Source organism: Belonocnema kinseyi, chromosome 7 (genome assembly GCF_010883055.1).
Source record: "Belonocnema kinseyi isolate 2016_QV_RU_SX_M_011 chromosome 7, B_treatae_v1, whole genome shotgun sequence".
Classification (NCBI taxonomy): Eukaryota; Metazoa; Arthropoda; class Insecta; order Hymenoptera; family Cynipidae; genus Belonocnema; species Belonocnema kinseyi.
The window spans coordinates 114,735,196-114,753,278 of NC_046663.1; the positions used below are offsets into that span (position 1 = coordinate 114,735,196).

General features: G+C 32.2%; 1 protein-coding gene across 3 annotated transcripts in view; it reads right to left on the reverse strand.

Annotated features, from left to right (window-relative positions):
* Positions 1-8,307: 8,307 nt before the first annotated feature.
* The window catches only part of LOC117177525 (ubiquitin carboxyl-terminal hydrolase 47), a 61,418-nt gene continuing 51,642 nt past the window's right edge, over positions 8,308-18,083 (reverse strand). For all 3 annotated transcript variants that reach the window (XM_033368297.1, XM_033368295.1, XM_033368296.1), the window contains exons 12-16: positions 17,694-18,024; positions 17,075-17,193; positions 14,171-14,793; positions 13,408-13,586; positions 8,308-10,589 (exon numbers count right to left, since the gene is read on the reverse strand). In XM_033368297.1, the coding sequence (XP_033224188.1) occupies positions 10,436-10,589; positions 13,408-13,586; positions 14,171-14,793; positions 17,075-17,193; positions 17,694-18,024 (1,406 nt within the window). In that variant the 3' untranslated portion in view covers positions 8,308-10,435. The remainder of the gene's footprint in view (positions 10,590-13,407; positions 13,587-14,170; positions 14,794-17,074; positions 17,194-17,693; positions 18,025-18,083) is intronic.

The window sequence follows — 18,083 nt, forward strand, 5'->3', positions numbered from 1 at the left end:
GTGGGGCGTCTCTTGGTCACTTAGATTTTTCTTAAAGCGACGCTATTCATTGACGGAATGACGATTGCGAGTCTCCCCACATATAGATGCGATGTATTATATCCCATTATATTTGCAGCCGGGCTCTCATTTATTGTTGTAAGAGTAAAGTGAAGGTTTAAAAGATAATTTTGCAAAGATTAGCAAGCAGTTCGTTTTTCAGTATAGAATTCCTTGTGATGTAATTTTCTCTATTTTTGAAATACATTCTACAGTTATTCTAATTATTTTATGCACATATTAGTATACAAATTTTTTTAAACTTAAAAATGATGAATAAGCCGAATGGTTTAAATGTGTCCATTAATAAATATAAAATGGTTCACATGTCCAAGTGACAGCTTACTAATCTAGTTCTTGGACAAAAGAATTGTGTCCTTTAACCATGTAAGAGCCGAGTTTTTTGTACATGCATACAATGCTTCATGCCGCCATAGTAAATAAATGCAACAATATTTATAGTGTTTCAAATTTTTTTAAATCTTGAAGACAAAATTCTCTTGTCTATGGTTCGAAAAAATTGAAAATTATGGAATTTTGAAACGCTTTTTGTATTATCTTTATATGATTTATTTTTTATTGTAAGCAAAAATAATTCTTAATAACGGCAAAGGGAATGCAAAGTTTCTATGAATAATTTTCGATTTTATGAACGGTAAAAATAAAATTTTAATAACGGAAAAAGCATTACAAATTTTTAAGAATAATTTTTACTTATGTAAATTTTCACCGCGTTTTAAGTTTTCATCAAGAAACCCTACAGAGTAAAAACGGTGTTCCTGATATATCTGATTTATATTTTTTGAAAGTTGCATATTTTTTATTGAAAGCAAAAAGTAATTTTTAATAATGGCAACAATAATGTAAAACTTTTAAAAATAATTTTAATTCAGGGCAATTTTTACCACGTTTTCATATAGAAACCCTAGACGAATAGAAACTATATTCATAATATTTTTTAGTTATATTTTTCTAAAGTTGCAAATTTTTTATAAAAGAGTAATTTTTTTTTATTTTCGGAATAATTTTTTTGTCTGTAGAAAGCTAAAAATATTGTTCATTCAAATTTTGTCTTGATTGATATATGGAGAGGCCTTCTTGTCAAATTCAAAATTTATATTCTAATTTTTTATTTCAAAATATTCCGTAAAATGATAAAAAATATATTTGCAATATTATCACCAATAAAACGAAATTTCATTTGTGTAGTAATAGCCCTCTACTATAAATAATCTTAGATCAAAAAAATTTTGGAAACATAATGTTTAGTTTTGTATTGAACATTCTCCTGCCTCCAGTGAAATATTGATGTTATTAGAAACTAGATTCAATTTTAGGATCGATAAGGGCAACATTTGTCTTATGCAAAAGTTTCCTCTTGATAATAGCTTATGCTCGAAATAATTTTTGAGTTCCTATGTATTCAATTTTGTGAGATTTTTCACATTTTTGTTCATTTAGGAAATTTTGGGGAATAATATAGGATAAAGCATATCTGTCATGGCGGGCCACCCACTCCAAATTTTGTGAATTAATTCAAAAAAGTTTTAATTTAGTAAAATTTGATTAATTTGCATAGCGCTAAGGAATTAGTATCGATTTTTTCAGTTTTAGATTTCCCCGGCTTTTTTCCTAGGATAAGAAATATTTTGTATTAAAAATCTGGGAAATGATAGCGAACATGCTAACGCACGTCCCCACACACTTTTTTTTCAAAAAAAATTTCGATTTTGCTAACAACGTGTGTATATTTCGAGGTTATGTGCCTTACAATTCTCCCGAGCGTTACTTCCAAACTGCACAATATTTTTGACCGAAAACTTCGGTCTTACAAATAAACATAGTAACTAATCTCCCGGATCTAACCTTGTTTGCAAGCAATTAAAAAAGTTTATTTCATAAATAATTTCCAAATTATCGGAATGGCAGAGATGAAAAACGATGTAACCTCAAAATAATGCATACCATTTTTAGTAAGCACTATATATTTTTTTGTTTTTATTCCTTCAAAAAAGAGTCCGGAGACATCCGTTATGACATGTAATGGCATCTCCGTATACAGTTTTTAAAAATGTTCATTTTTGTGGCAAAAATGCCGGGGGAACTGTACTCGATTGAACATACGACGAAGTATCACATGCCCTTAACTTTCAAGCACAGAGTAGCATTTTTATCAAAGAAAGATGAAATTTCTACTAAAACGGATGAATTTTTAAATAAAAAATACAAAGTAAAAAAAAATTGAATTTCCATCCGAACAAGACTTTATTTTGTCATTTTAACATCAAAATATAAGATTACAACAAGAAGTAAATCTTCCACGAAAATTATATTTCAATTCTTAACCCAAAAATACGATGTTTTAATGAAACAGTTGAAATTTTAATAAAAAAAAGGGTTCAATTTTTATGAAAATAGTTACATTTTTATCCAAGAAAGGTGTCATGTGTACTAACATAAATTGATTCTTAAATCAAAGACAAATAAAAATAATGCACTTTCGGCATCAAAATATGAGTTTTAAATTAGAAAAAAATGGTCAATGAGAATAGTTGCATTTTCTACCCAAAAATATGAATTTTCAATAAAACAGTTGAATTTTGAATAGACAAGAAAAAAGACTTTAATACAAAATTCTTGAATTTTAAATCAAACCGTTGCATTTTTATCGAAGAAAGATGCAATTTATAGTAAAATAGATGACTTTTTTAAATAGAAAGGCAAATATTCGAAAAAATAGTTGAATTTTCAACCAAAAAAGATTTTGTTTGACTTTTTAGCATTGAAATATGAGATTTAAAAAATAAGTTAATTTTTTATAATACTATTTAAATTTTTAACACAAAAATTCAATTCTCAGCCAGAACGTATGTCTTCAACAAAATTGATGAATTTTCAAACAAGCAATAAAATTTATGAGTAAAAAAGTAATATTGTGGAAAAAGCAACTGCAAACAAATAAATATAAATACAAGGCACTCATATCACTAACAACAATACTATACCATGCGGTTACCGTAAAACTTTATTTTTAATTTTCTCTAATTTCCCACTGACCAATTTTTCATTTTCCCTGACCTCATATTAATATTCAAAGAGCAAAATCGTAAACTTGTAAAATTTTTAACCAAGAATCTTTCATAAGCGAAATAAACTAATTGCAAATTAAAATCATTTCAAATTTATTTTACTTGACAGTTTCCCTAAGGTTTCTTCAGCGTGTGATGTTCTGGCAAATTTTGTACAAGAATAAAATGCCACCCTTACGTAAAAAATCAAAACAAAATCTTTCCAACACGACGATTACCACCAATACTGAATCTTCATGCTTCGTCTGCTAGCCGAACGCGCTCGAGAAGCGAGGAGTGTGCATGCAACTGTACATTTCTTTAAGTCACGATAACTTATATTTCTGTTACCATTCAGGAGTTTTAGCAAAATATAAGTAATTTTCAGAAAACGCTTCTGAAGTCAAATAAAAATGTAGTAAATTTATTATAAAAGTTACGTAATTTCATTTTCAGCAACCTAATTTCGTAAATTTCAGTTAATTTAGTATCTTAAATGTTTCGGAATTTTCCGAACATTTCTATCAGTGTACTTTATGGGACTAGATTAGAATGTCTTTGTTGCGACCACATGACGTCTTTTTGCAAAAGCCTAAAGGCGTCCACATAAAGACGTCTTTAGGATGATTTTAAGCTAAGTGTGTCCACTGGGGAGTTTTTTTATAGTAGTTGGCAGTCGCTATCCATTCCATTTACGAGAAACGTCGTATTGACTCCAATTTCAAGCATTTTAAAAAAAGTTAGATGTCTGAAATCATCGAAACCCGTAGATTCCGAATTATTATGTTTTAGGCTGTTAACTATGAAATTTAAAAAATCTAATTCTAAATTTTAATCCGAAAGCTTAACAAAGGACCCTTGAGTATCGGCTACTCTATTGATATAGCCTCTCTGCTTGTTATATATGATAGAATTTTTATTTCAATTTCAGCCTCTCTGCTTGTTTTTTATGATCGTATTTCTATTTAAATTTCGGAAAGGACATTTTAAAGCCTTTAAAACATTTAAAAGAGATACCTGGACCTTTAAAAATATCTGAGTGCCTGCGGAGAATTTCTCTGAGCTTCTCTGACCCCAGAGAATCTTAAGGTAAAAGTCCAATATTTTAATATCGTTTATAACAAATCGTTGTAAATAATAATTTTCTTCCAATACTTATAGCTGTATTTTAATTATTATTTTCCCAAAATTCTACGTGAAAAAAATATTCGTTGCAAAAAAATATTATTAACATATTTCACAACAAATTTCAAAGAACTTCGCTGACAGCTGTATGAAAAAAATTATTGTGTTGTAACGATTTATTTTAAACCATGTGAAAGATTTGTGATATGAATTTTCAGACAGAATGCCCCTACCCCTCTGTCATGTTTCGATTCTGAAATCCGAAAAAAGTGATTTTTAACATTTTGAACCATCCAATTTGAGAATCTAAAAGCAAAACCCGATCGCGATTTTTTTGGAGCCATGAAAATTCATCATTGCTTTGTCTTCATTGAAAAACACACAACGTTAATTAAAAAATGCATATCTCGTAAGTTATTTGCCATAGGATATTCGCTATTTGCTCTCTTAAAAGCTTAGTATATTTGACGCAGAACGAAGAAAACAGCCTCAGGTCTGAAAAATCGAGTTTCCAGTTTTTACTGATGCTCAATAATGAAGATTTCCCCTATCGAATACAAGAAATCCCATTGCTCCACGACAAAATTGAATTTGTTGGAGCTCTTTGAATTTGTTGGAGCTCAAAGTTGGGAAGTGTTCTTTTGTCATATCGCGCTCGACTCTTGGAACAATCTCACGCGCCGTGTATGTGTGTACTTCGAAACTCTAATGCGTTTGGCTCGGTTCTTCACCACTCGATGCGATTATACAGTTTTTCCTGATAGTTTCTCTAAAAAATTTGTAATTTTGTTTTGTAAGTCGTAATAAAGCATGAAAATAAGACATAATATGATTATAATTCATTTTGCTGTCGTTCATTTTTTACTGTAGTCAGCCGTAGTTCTCATTCATGCCTGTATCTGTATACAGATGTGGACCGCTCAACTGTGTTAATACGACAGCCTATGATGTAATAATTATATCATGCAAGAGGCCTTTTGCTACCTACTCGCCTTCCTTACACTTTGCTCCGCTTTTTCTCGTAACTCATTTTCGGTCTTAAGGTTAGTTTCTTCACATCGCATTTTAGCTCTAAAAATACAGTCCTATGCACTTTTTACCTTTCTCTTATCGAAAGTAACAATCAAAGCAAACAAAAGTGGAAAACATGTTGCGATTCTAAGTTTGTTGTTAATAACAAACAATTGTTTAAGGTATCAACCACGAACTTTTCAGGGCTTCGAAAGGACATCCATCTAAATATTTCAAGACAAGAATCTCCACATTTCTAATTTGTTCCAGCGGTTGGCCTTTTTCGGTTAATTTGTGTGTACTGGAACGAGGCTGGCGGGACGCCCATCAAAAAAGAAAGATTTGAGACGGAATGGGGTAAATTAACATTTTTAATGTGCGTGAATCCCGTTTTCTGATTTTTTAAAGGAATCGAGACAGATTTAGATAAACTGAGATAGCGGGAATGAAATAAGTGAACATTAGGGTGGCCCAAAAACGCTTTTTTTATTTAGAGGGCAACGATCCCCCCCCCCCCTATTTCATTCCAAATCCGAAAAATGAAATTCCATAATTTTTATTTTTTCTTATTTTTCGATTTTAACAGGTGCCAGTTTTGAGTTGAAGTTTCCCATGTAAAATGCATTGGGAAAAATAACTTTTGAGTTTTTGAAATAATTTCTTAGGGTTTGAAAAAGTGTGACGGGAAAGTATGGGAGGCCTGTTGAGAATTATCCAACGAAGAATTTTATGTATCAGACATATGGGGTTGGCACCTCTAAAACACCCTCACGAGTACCAGAAAACTACCCTCAAAACAAAAACTGTCAATTCTTCATGAAATCGACCTTTTGAAGACTGTATTCTCGTCTTTTTTTACTTAAAATTTATAATATTGGTCTAGTGGAATATTTCTTATGATTGGTTAATTAATTTTTAATTATTTAAACAAATGGAATTTGTTTTAAATAATTTTTTTTGAACACTCGTTTTCCCTCCTAAAAATTATTACTATCAGTCTAGTGGAATATTTATTAACATTAGATCATTCATTTGCAATTATTTGAACAAATGAAATTTGTTTGAATAATTTCGTTTCGAATTTTTTTTTAATAAACATTATTACAGTGGGTGTAGTGGAATATTTATCTGTAATAATTAATTACTGATTAATAATTAATTTATCAGTTATATTTAAGCAATCATTTTTATTACAAACATTTTTTTCTAAATAAAGTTAATCAAATAATGTTGATTAATATTCCACTGAAAAATATTAATCATTTTTATTTTAAAAAGATTTAAACAAATTCTATTGGTTTAAACAATTAAAATTTAATGAACTAGTGCTAATCAATATTCCACTAGACCAATAGTAATAATTTTTAAGGAAAAAAGAATTTTCGAACAAAATTGTTTAAACAAATTCCATTTGTGTAAATAATAAACAATTAATGAACGAATGTTAATAAATATCCCACTAGACTGATAGTAATAATTTTTAGGGGGAAAACGAATGTTCGAAAAAAATTTTTTTAACAAATTCCATTTGTTTAAACCATTAGAAATTAATTAACCAATGATAATAAATATACCACTAGACCAATATTATTAATTTTAAGTAAGAAAATACGAGAATACAGTGTTCAAAAGGTAAATTTCATGAGAAATGCCATTTTTTGTTTTAAGGGTAGTTTTCAGGTACTCGTGGGGGTGTCAAACCCATATGTCTGATAGATGACATTCTTCGTTGGATAATTCTCTACAGGCGCCCATTCTTTCCCGTCACATTTTTTCAAACTCTAAAAAATTATTCTAAAAACTCAAAAAAGTGATTTTTCCCCGTGCATTTTACATGGAAAACTTCAAGTCAAAACCGGCACCTGTTAAAATAAAAAAATAGGGAATTTCTTTTTTCGGACTTGGAATTAAAATGGGGGCGATCGTTGCCCTGTAGCATGCAAAACAAAATTTCTATGCATTTTTGGACCACCCTAGTGTACATTGATGTGAATGCGTGATAAAGGTCAATTCGAAACAAATTAATAAAAAGTGCATGGGTCGAGATTTGAACCAGCGATCCTTCATGCATCAGTCCACTGTGTCCCTACTGAACTACGGGACAATTTACAAAACATTTACAATAAACTTTTTATGACTCATGTTGGTTTTCCTGTTCCAGATTAAACTGTATAAATCATCACCAGCGAAATTTGCCGTGACGAACTGAGGCAAATTCAAGTGTGTATTTTACTCTCACGAATTCAGATTATTGTGGCTCCTTATATTAATGCGCGCAAATTTGAAAGAATTTATATTTATCACGTGGTCGAGCCCATGTCCCTCGCCTTTGTGTGATATTTGTGAATATTAATAGATTTTCTGGCTTTCAAAATGAAAGTTCAGAGCCTTTTTACTCTAAACAAAGTTCCCAGATCTAGGTACTGCTTATCCAGCAAATACTTTCACAAAGTTCGACTTTTTATCTAATTTAATTAACAGAGTGCGAACTCAGATGCATTGACCAATGTTGACGCGTTTGCGGTCTGACGCACTGAAGTGACTTTGCTGACTTCAACCACTGCACCGCATTTGCACGTATACAAATATTCAAAATTGAAATACCGTCTTCTCGAATTTATACGCATTGATCCATGAACAGTGTCTAGGGGTTTTCCCTTTTTGATTAACTCTGACGTGAAGTGATTTTATCAACTGGATCGATCGTCTGCTGGTGTTGTGGGAAGTGACGAGTACAATGGCGTATACATCCAGTAACGTGTGTGAATTGACTCGCCGGTTGTAACTCGATTCATCGTTAAATTAGATTAAATCAGATTAGAATTAAAATAAATTAGTTGAATTTCTACTGGCCACTTTTAAATGTCGGTTGACTTTCACTTTTCTAAACTAGCCTATTTCATTTCATTGATGCCTTTCAATAAGAGCGTGTCGACAATATCCCTGTTTACCCTCCTTCCTAGATATACATAAAATAAATCTATTTTTTTATTTTGATTTGCTGAAATAATTTGAGGATGCATCTAATTTATCTAATAAAAAAGTAAAATTAAGTCACAATATTCATTTGTTAATAATTATAAATATAATTTCTTCATAGCTACATGTGTATCATACAGAAAAATGTTGATTATCGGTTGTTAGGAGAAATTTTTGTTACTCATCTTTAATCGGTATTTAAGTTATCCCTATCAACAAGAAGGACACAACTCGCACTTCCCTTTATTATTTGCTCGTTTGTACTTCGAAAAAAATGTCTAGTTCAAATTACTTGTTTGTTCGGTATTCAACAACAAAAGCTGCAATCAAAAAAGCGCTTCGAACAAAAATCGGAAAGTCATCGAAGGAAAGAGAGCAGCAGTACTTATTTTAAACCCCAAAATGGGCAACAACCAAGCACTTCAACTCGTACAGTCTCAGACCTATCAATATTTTTAAATTACACTACACTCTATATTACTTGAATAAAAAATATATTTATAAAAATAATGGAAAATATGAATAATAAATTATGAAATACCAAACCCTAATTTTTTTACTAAAATCAGCATTCAATAGCAAAAATTTCTGAAAAATAAATAACTGAGACTGATAATATTAACGATACAATAACTCATGCAAAAAAATTAACGTCGATCTCTTGCCTCCGATAACCAGCCATAAGTTTTAAATCATTAAGTTATTTAAGATATTAGGTCCTGCCGAAAGGATCAAAATTACAACAATAACAGACACTTCTGAGAAAAATCCAACTTACAAAATTCTGTGTTCTAAAGAGAAAATAGTATATTTCGATATGAGGGATCACCCGCCCGTGAGGCCTCGTGTATCGAATAATATTTTTCTTTACAAATTACGATGCGAAACCTGAGATTGTCTACCGTTTAAAGGCATCCAACATACTACAATCACAAATAAATAACGACTAACCCAACTTCACCCAGAACGATGTTCACATAGTGAGCAAAATGTTTTATTAACCATGAAGAGCATTTTACTCATCGGTGAAAGCATTTCTATATGATGTTGGAGTTTTGCTCATCCTCTTCGCGCGCAATGCGGAATCGACCATTTGCTATGCCTTTAAATGGTGGTCAATAGAAGGCTTTGCATGCATGTGTAAAGAAAAAGCTCTTTTCTCACCTGTAAAGACGCTTCGAAAAATCTAGATTAGAGTCGGAATTTTTTGTAACGTATATGCAATAAATACAAACAGTTTATACTAGAGATAAGTAATACAAGGATATTGCGAATCATTTTTCGAGAGACTGAATTCAGTTGGCGGTCGTCCAACTGGTCTCATAATGTTTTTTGTTTCCTTTTTAACCCGTTTTAGCAAAAAAAAATGGCACAGATGGCACTGTAGATTTCCGTCTTTGCAGGCGTAGACTTTTACATTAAAAGAGAATCGTAGAATCGTGGTAACCCTTTGAATTATGAACTCCTCAAACGGAATATGGGTGGCAAATGTCGCGATCGAGTGCACGTAAATGCAGGAGTAAAACCGATTTGTCGATGATCTAACGCTTAGACATATTTGAAAAAATCCCTGAAAAGAAATTGGATTTTGCATGAATTCTACCTTTATTTACCTTACTGTCATCAAATTTCTTTTACCAGGGACTAATCTGCACCTTTCGCAAACGAGATGGCGCCTCGTCTTAACTTTTCTCACAACTGTGCAGCTACGCTGAGCTCTTATTTTAAGTTATGTACAAGACGTTTTTTGTTTCCTCTTCGTTTTTCTGGTCGATCAATAAAGAGAGGATCCAAATTGGAAGCGAGCGGAAGAAACCCCGATGCCGCTGGTGTAATAGAAAGAAATCAATATCGCCGAGTGGTCGTTAATTTCTAAAAGCCATTCGAAAATTTTCGAATCGGCTAAGCACGATTAACGAGAAGTAAAATAAAAAAAAATCATTATAATTAATAACAACTGACCGTGTAGGTTCGAAAGACGGAGTTATGAGAATTTTTTGGACACTCTTGTAAAATGAAGAATTATTTAGACAAAAAAATGTAGGCTTTTTGAGAGAGAGGAAGACTTGAGTGCCGGAAGATGCAAAGATCGTGATAATCTGTTCCGATGCCTGTTTTCGACACAATTGAAAAATAGCTAACTCTTTTATACGCGAATATTACCTAACTTAGTGTTTAGAATTCCTAGAGGTAAACAGGCGATCAAAAGAAGATCATTTTGAATCCAAGTATATCTTCAATGCTTTCTCTCGTCGTGGACTACTATAACTCGGCGTTGTTCCTAGAGACAATAGGCGCGAGTTTTCCTTGCTGGTGAACTCTCTTTTTTCCTCTGGATTTAGTTGCTTTAAAGTCTCCCTAGAATCCCTGTAATTCATTAATACTGTTTATAATTAAGGAAGAACATGTGGCGCTTCGAGATCATAATAATATATGAAAGAAGTTGTAAAATATGTTCTGATAAAGCATAAAAAAGTTGAAAAGATTACTGATTTCGCGACTAATACTAAATATATGATGCTTCTAATATGCAAATCGTGTTAAATTTCTGAAAACCCTCACATTTCTCGTGGTATCAACAACATATTTTTCAGACATTAATTCCAATACAAATGCAAAGGAAATACTTTTCTCACTATTAGAAAGTCATAATTAAGCAGGCCGCCAAATTGCAAGTCAATATATTTTCGTTAACAATTTGAATTATACCGCTTGAAAATTATCATATACTAATCGGGGGTGAAGTTTCAATTTAATATTTTTTATGTCTTTCAGAAACACCCTTCTATACTTTTATAAGTTTTTTTATTCAAATCTTGGATATTACAACAGAAATCTCCGATTTGGCTAGTTTACGTTTATAAGACGCTATGTTTACTTAGAAGCTTATATTTTCTGTACAAGCAGACAAAACATTCTAGTAGTTTGTAAAATGACGCGAAATTAGAACACATTTAATTTATTTTAAGGGCATTAAAAAACTTTTGATTTGACTCATTGCATATTCTTCCTCAAGGGTGATAAGCGGGTACAAAAAATGTCTAAATCTGTAGGTTCGCTCTCATGTGCACTAAGCAGCATTTATCTCTAATGATCAAGGTATTTTAAAGATAACTTGCAAACCTTCATACACTCCGCAACGGGTTTCGATGTGACAAGAGTAGGGCCAAGTAAATGGATTTTCAAAACAAAATACATATATTTGCTAAAAAGCAAAAGTGGAAATGTATATTAATAAGGGAAAGTAGAAGCGTATATTAATTCATATTACTAAGCGTATACTAATTCAGGTCGAATAATGATTTCATGGAAGTATAAAGAGAAATCAACACTGCGGCCGTATAAGTAGCAATGAGTACTTTTTTCTTTTCACCGCGTTTCCCATTTTGCAACTAAAACCCCGAGTCGATGCGAAAACTACGACAAAGCGATCAATTAGATATGTGTTGACATGTTACATTACTACAGGTTAAAATGAATAGCGGTCCTTTCTACATGTGGTACACTAGCGCCGCACTGGAGAAGATCTAATATTTTAATGCATTATATACTTCCGACAGAAAACGGCTCGTTTTTCGTGAAGTAAATATACAGCACATAGGTCTCCTTATGCCTATTCTCCATGAATGAGATCAAATGTGTGGACAGTGTTGTACGGCCCAAATCTAGGTAATAACTAATCATACAAATGTTAGCTCTACCACTGTGGCACATGGTTGCCTTCGGATGCCTCCGTCAACTGTTTGAGATAACATACGATTGGTTATTATCTAGAATTTATCCGGTACAACGCAATCCACGCATCTGATCAACTTGTTTAAAGTAGCAAATGCATTGAAAACAAAATAGTACACATTACCGTCACTACAGATGCAGTGCCACTCCTGTCTCGAAAAACATATTATATAGAAGTACTATTGGTTTTCTCTTTTGACTTTCATATGACTATATTATTCGGCCTACTATGCCTCTAGTTCTCCTCATTTACACGAAGTTTGCAAAGGGCCTTTCTAAAACTTTGGTCTTTAGATATAAAAGCTTATTGGAGATTTTAGCGACTCTACAGATTTCTACATTTTCGTACACCACTCTATTGGCCTTAAGCCACCGGGATAACTATTAACAGAAAAATACTTATCTAAAAATTAATTTTCAAAATTCTCTGGCGTTCAGTGGTATATTTAAAGACTGCAAGAGTATAAATAATATTTTCGCATCCCAAACATTCACCAATAAATCCCACCAGTGTAACGGTTCGTAATATACATTCTGTATATGTGAGCTTATTCAAGGCGAATCATGATACTCAAATTCTATTGAATTCAATCGAATTTACGTTTATTTTTTTGAATTCTTTTAAATCTACGAAAGTTTACAAAGATTTCCGTAGATTCCGCAAAGTGCTTAAAGTGTCTTTTAAAATTACTTTCAAAGAAATACCAGTAAGCATAGCAATTGATATTGCTATTAAATGCCAGTAAATTCAACAGTATTCTTATAATAATTAGTCTTCAATCTTTACAGAAAGAAAATACCCGACGAGGTTTCTCTGAAAATTTCCTAAATTTGATTTTTAGAACAAGTAAATATTTAACTAAATATGAGCAATGCCTTTTCATGAACCACGGTTTTGAATTAATCCCTTGAGTTAATCATCCATACAGCGTTCATTTATAGGATACCTTGTTGGTTTATGACAAATCTGGTGAATGTAATTGGTCAAGAACCTAAATGCGAAATATTAATTCGAAAATAGTTCATTAATTCGAAATACACAAGAACGCCTACATACAAATAGTTTAGGGGGTTGCCTCACACTGGCCTTGAGATTAAATCAGTCTGTGGAAACGTAAATAGTCTATTGCTAACAGGTGGCGACCCACTGTTGACGCTGATACATTGCCACACGGCTGTGTAACTGCATAGGCCATAATTTATTGGAAGCATTAAATCAGTCGATCCTACATAGGCGTTCTTGTGCAGTATCCCGTGAAAATGTACCTTAACGATTTCTGTAAAAAAAATTTTGTTGTCCTTTTCAAAGTTATTTTTTATGGATATCTAGAGAACCTTTCGGGTAAACTCCAAACTACAGTGTAGTCGCTGGATTCAGCGTTAAAATAACTTTGAAGCTTTCTCTAACATCCAGCTACCCTGATATAATATAAAAATATCAAGTACATACCTGTACAAAACAACAGAGCCATGTTCTAGATCAAGCGGCCATTTATCTACTTCCATAACCTTTAATTTCCAATCCAAATCGTTTTCAACATTTAGGAGGCTCATACTTTCGCACGGGAATGAACCTTTTCCTTTTGCTACATCGATATTTTCTTCCGGGATGTTCGACAATAAATGAATCTGAAAATATTTAAAAATAAATACGAGGGAGGCGATAGGGAAGTATCAGGGAGTATGCATGGAGGTATTGATGCGTAAAGAGGAAAGAAGAAAAGGGCAGATGCATGAGTGAAGGGGTGCTGGGCAAGATGGAAAGGAAGAGAAAGAAGGAGGAAGAAGAATGGAGAAGGAAAGATTGTAAATAGGAGGGGAGGAGCAATGCGAGGCAAAGCGAGTAAGTAGGTACATGCGTGTGAGGCGAAGAGAGGAAAGCAAGCCTATTAAAGCTTGCGGTCTTAGACTCTAAGGCGTTGATGGATGTTAATTTTTAAGAATTAGTTTTAAGAGAATCTGTAAACAACGGAAGTGTAAGGAAGTTTATTTTTAAGGCCAGCAGGCCGAAATAGAAACGCCTATATATCTATTAAAACAAATAGAAATTCACTTCCACATTGGGGTGGTTTAAGTATTACGTAAGCATTCTGCTAGTAAAATTTTGAAGTTAATCCCCTCCTCCGTTTAACCCCCCCCCCTTGATGCTAAAAGGTCTTTAAAGCTATAAAATACTTCAATCTAGTAAGCAATTATTTTCTTATTAAGTATACCTTTTTTTTCAGTTCAGAAATAGCTCTTCCAGTGAGAACTACTTCTTGAATTACATCAAGTTGCAACGTCGATCGGGACCACTTTCTGACAAACAAAACAAGCTGTTTCGGTTCGGTAACTGTCTCGTCCTCCGGTAATTCCTGTACTATTACCTCATCCTGAGAAGAAATGGTGAGGTCCTCAAACCTACTGGTATTTAGAAGCACCATAGACCCCACCTTGCTGTTCTTTTTTCTCAATCTGAATCTTTGAAAGGGTATTTCTAGATCGTATTTTCGTTTGAGTTCTGCGAGAATTTCCTCTTTCGCTTGAGCTACTGTCATATTCTTCGCGACGATCCAGTCAAACATGAACTTAAAGGGTTGCTCCGCACAGTCGAGGTGCAACTGGTAGAGTTTTATTTTTAATTCTCCTTTACGAAGAGCTCTCCCAAGTTTAATGGAAAATCTTGCACCATCATTGTAAAGCTTAAGATTGGCTTTAAAGTCGGTACATTCTGCTTCTGGAGAATCCACAGACTGGTAATAGACATTGAAGTAATCGACCGGAACTCCAACGAATCTCTCCAATTTCTTCTTTAAAGTCTCCAAACGCATTCTTTTGTCAACTAACACTCTCAATACTGCAATACAGTATTAGAAATATATCAAACATTTTTAAAATCTCTTAAAAAGATTCTAAATTATTAATCTACTCATTCTCGGTTAACGACTATTTGTTCCCATTCTTTAAAATTAAATTAAGTTTTGGAGCCTGCAAATGTTTGTATTTCAACACTGAAAAATAAACTGAAAAAAGCGTTGAAAATGATACACCTTTAAATTTAAATCATTTTAAATTCAAATGCAGCAATTTTAAGTACAACCTTACAATAATGTACAATCACAAATTGGAAGCTTTCTAATTTGAGTAAATTTAATTCCGTGAGGACTTTAAAGTTCGACACTATTTCAAAGTAAAATATTGAATATTGAATGAATCAGAACTCGAACCCTCGACAATTAAACAAACTAGAAATAAATATTCCAATCTGCTGTTTGGAGAAACTCAACTTTAAAGTTGTCAATGAAATATAACTTAACCCTTAAACGTCCCCTACGGGTCAATTAGGCCCCAGCGTTTTCCAATTGAAATTTTCGTAACTTCAAATTTTGAAGAACGGACTTATAGCGCCATTTGTAAGCAGAGCGTGAGCACCACTTCCTCTAAGCACTATTTTGGTAAGTCTAAGTACGTTAAGCTTGCCCTGACAGGTCTACAAAGTGGACTTGTGCCCGCTCAGACCCCAAGGCGACGTGTGCGTTATATGCGTGTATTGTGCTCCAAAAACTGTTTTCTTAGTTTTTACATGAATTAGCAGATAATGTAAGTATACAATATTTTGAAGTGTAATCTTTTTTTTAGTTGTTAAATGTATATATCGTATGTCTATTTACACAATTTTTAGATGGCTTATAACCTACGTTCACCATTTGCGGTTTTGTACTGATTGTTTAATTTTTTTGAATGACTTAAATTTAAAAATGGATTTTGCAAATAGTTTTATCTTGTAAAAAATACTTTAGAACATACCTAAAAAACGTTTAGATCAAAACATTAAATAACTTCGTTTTAACAACCAAATTTCGGCTGGGGTCCCTGGGACCCCAAGAGGGCGTATACGGTTTTTAAAACCTTAGGAGACGTTTAAGGGTTAATAAAAAGTAGTGCAATCCACACATAGATTTTTTATTAAGTTGTGGTAAAATTTCCGCTACAATTGGATTCTAGCATCCTTTCCCTTTTTTAAATTGAAAATCATTAAATTGGTCATATTATCCAAAATAAAAATGGTTTGTAGTATATTCATGTATTTTATTTAATTATTTTACTATTAATACTTTATCATTTATAAATTGCGAAAGTTGATTATGAATATTAGCAAACCTTTTTGCAAGAAATCTGTTGAATTTGAACAATATAATTTGTTGTGCCCAAAAAAGGAAAATACATTTAATAAGATTCGGCTCAAAATCCACCATAAATTATAGTAGCTCTGTATCGGTTAACACTGTTAAAATTGAAAAAATTAATTGGAACAATTAAAAACTAAAAACCTAAATATTTAACTATGCATTTCCAATTGAAAACGATCACAAAGATTACAATCAATTGTTTAACTATTAAGACTTTCGATATGAAATATTTATATATTTAAAACCTTTAATCTACAATTGTTTAGTTTTGAACAATTTATATGTACTTTTAATAAATTAGAAAAATTTGAATATTTCATGTTTAAATAAAAAATTGTAATTAGGTATTTTCATTTCAACCATCAGCTAACTTCACTTTGTTAAAAGTTAATGGGAAAACAATGGATCAAATGCATGAAACAAAACTTTATTTCTGTAATATCTTTGTAATGGATAATCATTAATATCATTTTATTATTTCAATAAATAGTAATTAAAAAATAAAAACTATTTTTTAAATACACTTATACAGAAAAAATTATCTTTTACGAAGATATTAGCAAAATAGAGCAAAAATGAACTGAATCCCATGCATTTGGTCCCTTGTTTTCCCCTCGGCAATCTGCGAAGTGAAGTTAGCTGTTGATTGAAATGAAAACACCTAATTATGTAGGTTTCAATTTTAAATTGTTCGATTTGGAAGGTTTTTAAGTAAAAATTGGTCAATTTTAAACGCATCTCAAAGCTCTATAAAAATGTAAAATTATAACCTTTAAAGAATTTCCAATCAAAATGATTCTAAATGACATAATTTCATGTAATATCAAGTGAATGGTTAGCTTTGTCTACAAAAAAAAAAAGATTAGAAAAATTTCTCGCAACAAAATAAATTCCCTGACATTTTTCCATTTTTTTGGTCATCGACTGCTCTGATAATATATCACTTACATTTTTCATTTTCTTCTGAGGGACACGGCGTGCCCTTGAAGTAATGATCCGATTCCTCGTCAGAGTCGGAGTTTACGAAAGATTGGTAAAATTTCTTGAATTTGATGTCATCATGGAACCTATTGTTGTTAGAAAATATGAGAACTGAAGGTTAACTTTTTTTTTTACACAAAATTGATGAAATGTCATAATAATATGTAATTCAGCCCATTTCAAATCAGGCAGATGGACCATACTCGCTCAAGTCCAAGAAGACGAACAAGACATATTCTACCAATACCGACTTAAGATACGACAACATTCTAGAGAACAATAGTTTTTTCAAAAAAGTTGTAATAAGTCCTTTAACACTTTCTTCTCTCGAGTTTTCTAATTTCTTAACTAAAACATGAATAGAACTGGTTAAAATTATATTTATGGAAATAGTACAAATCTATAATATAAAAAGAATTAGTTTTGCGTAAACTGACTTTCCAAATTTTCAGAAAAACAGGCTCCCTTTGTCAATTTTGAATTTACCGCCAGATTTGAATCACTTGGATCACTTGTTCGAATAGAAAAAGATTTGGCATCCACAAAGTTTTGCAAATTAAGAATTTGCTAATTAAAATGTTACTACCTCTGATGATTATTATAGCTGCCGGAACTGTCGTCCACTAATGTTTTTTCGCTATCGCTAAGGCTGCTGTCTTCACTGGTACTTTCTAAACCTGCTTGCCACTTGACGGTGGTAGATTCTACATGTTGACTTGATTTGATATTGTCATCCAATACCAATGTCGCAAACTTTGAACCATTCGCGGACAATTTTGCTGACTTCTTTTCGGACAATTCATCTGCACAAACTTCATCTTTTATATTCACTTCCATCTGACCATTCGGCGGATGTTTCGAGTTTTCCTGTTTACTTTCATTTTTGAAAGACGGAATGTTTAAATCCTCTGTAACTTCTGTAAGAAAGAAAATTTGAATTAGTTTCAGAATTTTCTTAAAATTCTCTATGGGAAAA